The sequence below is a fragment of the Clupea harengus genome, unplaced genomic scaffold (assembly GCF_900700415.2).
Source record: "Clupea harengus unplaced genomic scaffold, Ch_v2.0.2, whole genome shotgun sequence".
Classification (NCBI taxonomy): domain Eukaryota; kingdom Metazoa; phylum Chordata; class Actinopteri; order Clupeiformes; family Clupeidae; genus Clupea; species Clupea harengus.
In genome coordinates this window covers 12,501-22,407 of record NW_024880304.1, presented here as the reverse complement: position 1 = coordinate 22,407, position 9,907 = coordinate 12,501, and the positions used below count along the sequence as shown (strand labels likewise).

The 9,907-nt window shown below is 44.7% G+C and overlaps 1 protein-coding gene across 1 annotated transcript in view; it reads right to left on the bottom strand.

The window, feature by feature from the left end:
• Positions 1-1,147: 1,147 nt before the first annotated feature.
• The window catches only part of LOC122131827 (angiopoietin-1-like), a 10,085-nt gene continuing 1,325 nt past the window's right edge, over positions 1,148-9,907 (bottom strand). Inside the window, exons 2-9 of the mRNA XM_042706518.1 lie at positions 8,721-8,876; positions 7,257-7,378; positions 6,232-6,467; positions 5,750-5,880; positions 4,786-4,887; positions 4,381-4,547; positions 1,881-2,011; positions 1,148-1,419 (exon numbers count right to left, since the gene is read on the bottom strand). Coding sequence (XP_042562452.1) covers positions 1,190-1,419; positions 1,881-2,011; positions 4,381-4,547; positions 4,786-4,887; positions 5,750-5,880; positions 6,232-6,467; positions 7,257-7,378; positions 8,721-8,876 — 1,275 coding nt within the window. The 3' untranslated portion in view covers positions 1,148-1,189. The remainder of the gene's footprint in view (positions 1,420-1,880; positions 2,012-4,380; positions 4,548-4,785; positions 4,888-5,749; positions 5,881-6,231; positions 6,468-7,256; positions 7,379-8,720; positions 8,877-9,907) is intronic.

Sequence of the window (9,907 nt, the reverse complement as noted above, 5' to 3'; positions counted from 1 at the left end):
TTGATGGTTCAGATGTTAATAATAAGAATAAAGAAATGAAAGCGAGTATTAATCATGATCATTTACACACATTTACAGTATTATGTGTATGTATGTATGTATGTATGTATGTATGTATCTTTGTACGTATGTGAACAACTGTTTATCATCAGTGTGTCACATGACATTATTAATCAATTTGTATGATCTAATTAATAAACTTTACTCTAACCCGAAACATAAGTACATCCTCAAATGCACTATGCTAATTCATAATAAAAGTAGACTAATATCAGGAATATTCATATTTAAAATTCATTTGGAATCTTAAATGCAGTGCCGTGCTACAGAGTAACAAACAATCAGAATGTGGTAGTTTGGCAGGAGGGTCCGTGGTTGAGACGCAGCAGAACAGCACATCTTGTCCTTTAGACCAGCGGAACAGCACATCCTGTCCTTTAGACCAGCAGAACAGCACATCCTGTCCTTTAGACCAGCGGAACAGCACATCCTGTCCTTTAGACTAGCGGAACAGCACATCCTGTCCTTTAGACCAGCAGAACAGCACATCCTGTCCTTGAGACCAGCAGAACAGCACATCCTGTCCTTTAGACCAGCGGAACAGCACATCTTGACCTTGAGACCAGCAGAACAGCACATCCTGTCCTTGAGACCAGCAGAACAGCACATCCTGTCCTTTAGACCAGCGGAACAGCACATCTTGACCTTGAGACCAGCAGAACAGCACATCCTGTCCTTGAGACCAGCAGAACAGCACATCTTGTCCTTGAGACCAGCATACGCAGGATCTTGTTTGAGCTCAGGTTTTGGGTACATTAAGTTAATCTACCATAAAACACTGTATTGTTTTGATATTAAAGTCATGCTATATTTACAGTTTATTAACTGGCAACATTGTCTAGCTACTGTAGTTATACTTTTTGCTGTTGCAATTCTGTGAAAATCCAAGCTCTATGGTTACAATGTTTACATGGCATAACATCAGTAGTGATTTTCCAGAGGACAGAAACATCTGAGGAATGAATGAACGAATAAACACAAACAGGTTCAACAGCATCAACACTGACATACCAGACAAACTATACAGGTTGATGAACTATGTATCGTGATGAGTGGTGATAACACAATGATCAAGGACGTTTCTTCCCAGTATGTCATGTTCTCGTCATGGGACGGCATGTTTTTGTTTTCATCCAGTAAGTTCCTTATCGAGCTGAAGAGCTGCATCACGACCAGTTTTCAGTCCTCTGAGACTGTCTCCAAAGTCCAGCGGTCGGATCATCATGGTGGTCTTTTGAAGAGAGTAACTGGGGCCCTTAAAATAGTGCCATTTGATGCCGTTGATTTTGCCCGTGTTATGTCCTTTGCTGTAGTAGACTCCATTGAGATTGGAGGCGCCACAAGCATCAAACCACCAGCCTGCACGGAGAGCAAGAAAATAAAAAAATGTCTTTAATAATCATGATTTAAAATTCCAATATTTCTGACAGAGAGAATAAAAAGATGAATAAATAGCCCTTCAAATTATATTTATTTGACTCAACGCAAGAGCACTAGCTGTAGACTGGGCATATGTTGGCACAGGTGGCTACTGCTGTCTAATCTTGGGTCATCTGTCTCTCAGCCTCTGAGTTCTATCGCTGACCTCTGCTACCGCACCCACCACAGTCCCTCCGTCTATTGTGAAGACACACCCTTGTGATGATTAGAAAAATGAACCTGAGCTTTACTCTATTTGAATTGTATTTTACTATTGTCAATGTACATTGTGTGATACAATAATGGCCTGTCACAAGCTTTCTGTTTGTTCTTGATGACGTTGCTCCGCCAGTGACTGCACTGGGGACGTGAGTTTTGGCGCGTAGTGTGATGCCACTTGCCTCCTGTGAGCAGCGGTGCACAGTGGCAGATGCACTTATCATTGTCCACATCTTTAGTGCTGAAGTCCGCTCCGTGGGAGACCAAGCTGCTGAGTCGGCCCGCAGTCCCACTGTAGCCCTTCACAGATAACCTGATGAAAGGGACGCATCAGGGAGAGCATTCAACACCACCCAATACTTTGGGGCCAGTTCAATCTGACGGTGAATAAAGAAAGATTCTTTAACCCTCTAATCCCCATAGCGGCCGCCGACGGCATGTTAGAATTTCCCCATAGCGGCCGCGGCCGGCCGTAACTTTTAAAGACACAGTTTTTATACTACAACATTAATTCATGACATAATACTCCGCTAGTGGATACATGAACATCTTACTTTTATTTTGAAACCGGAAACTGGGTATGCTGTCATTGACTTTTCTGAAGTATTTGTTAACTAAACTTCGCTACTGACAGATGGCCTGAGGATTACAGTGTCTCTTGCAGTAAAGGCTAGCAATCAGAGACGTCTGCAGTCACACAGACTCCAAATTTCCAAAAGCGTAATTTTTTTTCGTGTATTTTCTTTCTTTCTGTAAGACCTTCACCCCACCGATGGACAGGTGTTATGCAGTGGGTGTAAACACGGAGGGCTTCACCATGCCAAGTGGAACTTGTTCTGTGGCATGGGTCTGCGTTCTCTCACACACAACTGGCACTGTGTGGGTTCATGCAGCGGGCGCACCCGTATAGTAGCTGGAACATCGCTGGCACTGTGTGGGTTCATGCAGCGGGCACACCCGTATAGTAGCTGGAACATCCCTGGCACTGTGTGGGTTCATGCAGTGGGCACACCCGTATAGTAGCTGGAACATCCCTGGCACTGTGTGGGTTCATGCAGCGGGCACACCCGTATAGTAGCTGGAACATCCCTGGCACTGTGTGGGTTCATGCAGTGGGCACACCCGTATAGTAGCTGGAACATCCCTGGCACTGTGTGGGTTCATGCAGCGGGCACACCTGTATAGTAGCTGGAACATCCCTGGCACTGTGTGGGTTCATGCAGCGGGCGCACCCGTATAGTAGCTGGAACATCGCTGGCACTGTGTGGGTTCATGCAGCGGGCACACCCGTATAGTAGCTGGAACATCGCTGGCACTGTGTGGGTTCATGCAGCGGGCACACCCGTATAGTAGCTGGAACATCGCTGGCACTGTGTGGGTTCATGCAGCGGGCACACCCGTATAGTAGCTGGAACATCGCTGGCACTGTGTGGGTTCATGCAGCGGGCACACCCGTATAGTAGCTGGAACATCGCTGGCACTGTGTGGGTTCATGCAGCGGGCGCACCCGTATAGTAGCTGGAACATCGCTGGCACTGTGTGGGTTCATGCAGCGGGCACACCCTGGCAGTCTGGACAGATGGCCAATGGCAGGTGTTTGATCACTAATAGATCTCAACTTTATATTTAGTCAGCCTGTTGCCATAAGCTTAAGGGCACTACGAGGGCTTGATCAAAAGGTTGCTATAAATGTTTGATCAGCACAATGTCTGTGAAGGGGGGAAATATGCTCTGGGATTGAACACACACTCACATACTACACCAGCAGCTTATGAAAACACGGATGAAAGACTCAATAAGTAGACCTGCAAGATCATTAAAAAAATCTAAACATTAGATGAATACTTTCATAAAGTATCAAAGTTCAGAGGAATAGCGAGGGGATGGGGGAATGTTGTAACGCATGTAGCTCAGCTGGCAGCATTACCCTGCAGAGTGAGAGTGCTCTAGTGACCATTGGCTCTCGTCATTAAGTGTTAATAGCTCAAATGCTGGAATCCAAATCTGCCAAATGGTAAATAGAATGACCGCCACTTGAACTGTGTTTATTTGGGTCATGTATCGTGTCATACAGTACCATCGGAACTCTGAGAGAGAGAGAGAGAGAGAGAGAGAGAGAGAGGGTCATTACTCTGGACTGAGGGTAGCAGGCAGGGCAGATGTCTGGCCCTGTGCCAGGGGGGCATAAAGGGCAGTCACACTAGAGATCCAGCAGGCTGGCACTCGGAGGGCACCTTTGGCCATCACAGACACAGACGACTGGGAGGTATGAGCATGTGTCAAGCCAGCTCAATGGAACACGAAGAAAACAGAAAGGATAAAAGAAAGAGGATAAAGTTTAAAGTAACTTATATCTGGGATGAACTTGTGGTGAGAATTATACGGTACACAGCGTGAAAACCAATATCCTTGCTCCACTTGTCTGACTGATCTTCTTCTCATGTCTGCCTGGACACTAACGGTCACGGAGACAACCGGATCCAGACATGCATGGTTGTTTTAATAACCTACTGTAACAGGAATAGACAGAAATGATGGAGGCATGCATGACTGCAATCCAGAAACCAACAGCAAGCGTCTTGATAAATGGGGGGGTTTTCTGTGAAGGGAGGGGCAAACTCCACTCCATTTAATAAAGCATTTGACTGGCATTTAATCGGGCATTTGATTGGCGACACACACCTGTACTTTTGTTTCTCACTGGAGATGTGGAAGTGTTCATACTGAGAGAGGCCGTGCTGCTCATCCCAGTCTGTGAGCTCCACCCGTAAGGAGTACTGCCTCTGACTGCTCAACAGGAACACAAGCTCATTCCCCAGCCAGTGCTCTCCAGAGAGAGGGCCAAAGCCCTGGGACAGACACAGACACACACACACACACACACACACACACACACACACACACACACCCACACCCACACACACGCAGGTAAATACACACACACACACGCAGGTAAATACACTATTTCAATCTGAATTATGAGTTACATCTTAAGACACATGAAGACAGATGCATAAACAATGAGTCAGTCGGGTGTCTTCACTTTGAACATATCTCTTTGGTTAAAGCTCTTTTGTGTAAAAATACCATCTTGTACTCCTCCCAGGTCCTGTGGAAGTCTGTAGTGCCATCCTGCCTCCTTTGGAGCACAGTCCACCCTCCTCCTGCAGTCTCCATGTCACAGTATACCTACAGAGGGCAAACAGCAGGCAGCGTGGGCACCCAGGACAAGAGCACTCGATTGGCATGCCTCTCACCCACTTTCACAACAAGTCTAGCCATATATAGCCATAGTGACAGGATATGTGTGCAACCAGCATGTGTGTTGTAATGGTAACCTGGTCAACTCTGGTCAACTCTGGTCAACTCTGGTCAACTCTGCTCAACTCTGCTCAACTCTGGTAAACTCTGGTCAACTCTGGTAAAACTCTGGCAACAAGCATGTGTGTTCTGTACCCCTCCGGTAAACATGTCTGACCAGAGGTGAGCGCGATTATGAAAAGCTCAGTCTTAACAGTCTGATCAAAGTCTAATGAGATCAACATTTCACAGACAAGATATTTTACATATGGCCTCTGCCAACCTTGCTGTGGGTGAACAGGGCTCTTTACAGGAGAGGAACATCTGCTACAGCGGAGAGCCAAGAGTATTTCCAGAGCTAGCTAATACCAACCAACATTACTGGCACATTGGAGTCAGATACTTTGGCAAAAAGCCCAAAGGTCCATTAACTGGCCTTGGCACACAAAAGTATAGGCTTATTAAACCCAATGCTGCAAAATGAGACAGACATGAAAACTCTTTATGTCGACATGATAAAGGTTAATAGTCGCTCTTGACATAATTCCATTCTTTATGTATACCACACTGCAGCCTCCACAAAAACCGCCTCAGGTCAGCATCTCAAGGCAACCGTGATAAAACCTAAAGCCTGTTTAATGATGATCCTACACACATACCTGTCAGCGTCTCACGATCCACCGTACTGAAGCATTGAAGTAATCTCAAAAAAGAACCTAATTATTGCAGAGATCAACGAGCCAGACCTGACCTTTGCAGTCTGCTGACTTGTGAGACGAATAGTGTAGACTCCACTCTCGTTGAACCCTGCGTGGAGAACGTCAGCGCAGTCTCGAAACATCCTGCGTTCATCAGCCTGCTCTAGGCTGTTTGAGGCTTCTACTGGATACAAAAAGTAAGGAAACTAATAGGTTTACATTCAAAGCACGTGATTTTTTTTACATAGAAAAATGACACACAAACTAAAAAATATCAGCATATCCTCTTTAAAATATCCATTCAAGAAAATGTTATGTACACAGACAGAGCAAAGCCTTACCATGCTCTAGCTTTATACGTGTTACTGTATTGCCTTGGTTTGAACACTTGATTGACAGGCAGATCATCGTCCTCACACAGGAGTTCTATTATTAGCCGGTTACAACCAGACAAAGTGTCTATAACCAGACAAAATGTCTTTCTCTGCAAAACCTGCAGTAGGCAGGAGGAGCCAGACTGACCGACCGTAGATACCTGCTGTATCCTTGGAGCAGATGTCCTGCAGGCGTCTGATGGTCTCTCTGAGCTGCTGCTGCTGGTTCTCCAGTAGGCTGTTGTCGCTGGAGACCAGGGCCATGCGGCTCTCCAACTCTGCGATCAGCTGGTTCTGCTGAAGCACCACCTTCTGCAGACCGGAGCGCTCCTGAAGCAGGGCCTCAAGCTGCTGCTGGTGCTGCAACTCCATGCCATTCAGGCGCTGCTCCAACACACTGCACACACACACACACACACACACACACACACACACACACACACACACACACACACACACACACACACACACACACACACACACACAGCAGTCATGACTAACACTTCTCCAACACACTGCACACACACACACACACACACACACACACACACACACACACACACACACACACACACAGCAGTCATGACTAACACTTCTCCAACACACTGCACACACACACAGCAGTCATGACTAACACTTCTCCAACACACTGCACACACACACACACACACACACAGCAGTCATGACTAACACTTCTCCCTCTGCTCCAACACACACACACACACACACACACACACACACACAGCAGTCATGACTTACACTTCTCCAACACACTGCACACACACACAACAGACATGACTAACACTTCTCCAACACACTTCTCAAACACACTGCACACACACACAGCAGTCATGACTAACCCTTCTCCAACACACTGCACACACACACAGCAGTCATGACTAACCCTTCTCCAACACACACACACACACACACACACACAGCAGTCATGACTAACACTTCTCCAACACACTGCACACACACACACACAGCAGTCATGTCTAACCCTTCTCCTCCAACACACTGCACACACACACACACAGCAGTCATGACTAACCCTTCTCCAACACACTGCACACACACACACACAGCAGTCATGACTAACACTTCTCCTCCCTCTGGGTGATGAGCTCAGATCATATGACTATCCTGACCAAAAAGTGTGTCATGGATATGGGGTTCAATTTACCCATTTTGTTGAGCGAGTTTGGTGATTTCACTGGACTGTTGTAACAGCTGGGTCTCCAATTTGTTGTTCGACAAAGAATTCTCCAGTAGCTGAATCTCCAGTCTGGAGCTCTGATCCAGAACCTACAAATACAGCATCAACTACATTTACATTTAGTCATTTAGCAGACGCTTTTATCCAAAGCGACTTACATATGTGCGACTTACAATGTATACACATTTTACATTTACACTGACGGCACACTGCACATCAGGAGCAATTAGGGGTTCAGTGTCTTGCTCAAGGACGCTTCGACAGGGAATCGAACTAGCAACCTTCTGATTACTAAACGACTTCTTTACCTCCTGTACAACTACATACAACATACTAAAGTAACAGCATCAACTACATACAACATACTAACGTAACAGCATCAACTACATACAACATACTAACGTAACAGCATCAACTACATACAACATACTAACGTAACAGCATCAACTACATACAACATACTAACGTAACAGCAGCAAATACATACAACATACTAACGTAACAGCACCAACTACATACAACATACTGACGTAACAGCGTCAACTACATACAACATACTAACGTAACAGCATCAACTACATACAACATACTAACGTAACAGCATCAACTACATACAACATACTAACGTAAGAGCATCAACTACATACAACAACATACTAACGTAACAGCATCAACTACATACAACATACTAACGTAACAGCATCAACTACATACAACATACTAACGTAACAGCATCAACTACATACAACATACTAACGTAACAGCATCAACTACAACATACTAACGTAACAGCATCAACTACATACAACATACTAACGTAACAGCATCAACTACATACAACATACTAAAGTAACAGCATCAACTACATACAACATACTAACGCAACAGCATCAACTACATACAACATGCTAGAGTTGGACAAGCAGCAGCAAGACCTTTAGGTTTGAAACAAGCCAGCTAACTTTCTAAAAGCTTTGCAAACACCAACATGAGCACAGCTGGGACTGATAAAAGCTTGCTAGCATTCTAACTGGTGTCTTTTGGCAATATAGTTGGCAGTGTCATGGTGTAAAAGCTTTTGTTCCATGTTTGCGAGGTGGTCCATCCCAGACTATCTGTATGGCTTGAGGGAAGATGGGAGCATGATACCAAAACTAGTTGCCTATAAAAACATTTCACAAAAAGTGGCAATTTGCGGCATACATTTGTTTATTGTATTAAGCATCTAAAACCTTCCAACATAAAATTCATCTATACTAACAAAAAGTATTCAGTCAGACATCTACGTAAGTATGCAATCAGAATTGAGGCCATGTTTTTTTTATTTCTGCCAATTATTTTATATTTTCGTTTATATTTTTATATTTCTGTCCGTTCCAGCACCCATGAGCAGATCCATAGAGATGAATCCAAAGGGTAAGGGGACCTCACCTGTGTCTCCACATCCATGAGTTTCCGTGTGTGTTTGGCAGTCTGGTAGAGCAAGTTGGTGCTCATATCCAAAATGGCGGCCGTGTCATCATTCACTGTGCTTTGCTCTTGTCTTCTTGCCTCCACATTGATGTTAGTTCTCACAAAGCCCTCGATCTAGAGCGCCACAGACATAGTCAATTCATGTAGAAGACAGCAAGTGTGGAAATATACTCTGCATATATTTCAATTCTAGTCTGGTCAGAAAGTGATGAACCTATTCAACCTATTAAGCCTATCTAATTCAATTCAAATCATTACTGTTGACATGGCATATAAAACAATAGTTGCTACATGTTTACCCACACTGTTGCAAAAACGCTCACAGTGTAAAATTATGTATTCTGGATACTGCTCTTTATTTTCAGTATGTTTTTTAAATGGACCGTCTTGGATCCCATGGGATTTTTAGGAGATTTCAAAGTTGGCTCTAGAGTAGAATCTGTACAACTGGTTGAGCAAACCCTTTGGCCGTTGTGATGAATGTGAATCTTTAGGCCTGTGGCTGGCTCCTCTTCTCATTGATAGCACACGTGAACCAGTCACAGATGGATAAGATCAGGTTAGCTCATCCCCCTTGGGATTTCTCATGCTGACAAACAATGACTGGATTTGGATGTGACTGCAGTTTTTGTATGGAATACTGTTTCTTGGCGCGGACGCCTACTGGTAACCTGACGTGTGCCGCTCTACTGTATTTATATGTTTACAAAGGTCTTTAAATTACGTACAATTACTTGACAGTACAAAGTATGCACTTTGAAGCTATGCTAGAGAATGGTCTGCACACTGCATAATGGTTCCTCAGAGTGCGCGGTCAGATAAGTGCTTATCTCTCTGCCTGTACTTCTGTGGTCTGGCCTACTTCCCTCACAGAACGAGTTCTGTCTGAAAATGACTTAGAGGAAACATCGAGGAGCAAAAAGGTTTCCATCAATCTTATCCATCGAAAAAAACCTCTAGATGTAGTCAGCCCAGAGGCACGGGGCCACAGCACCGCTAACATGGAGTACGCCTGCGTTTTAAACATGCCAGGTTAGAGCTTAACACAACCCAGACTGAACTTGCTAACATCTATCCTCTGATAGCTCATGTCAAGCTGTAGGACTGAAAAGGGGTCTGTTATGTAGAGAAATACAAAAGAGAGG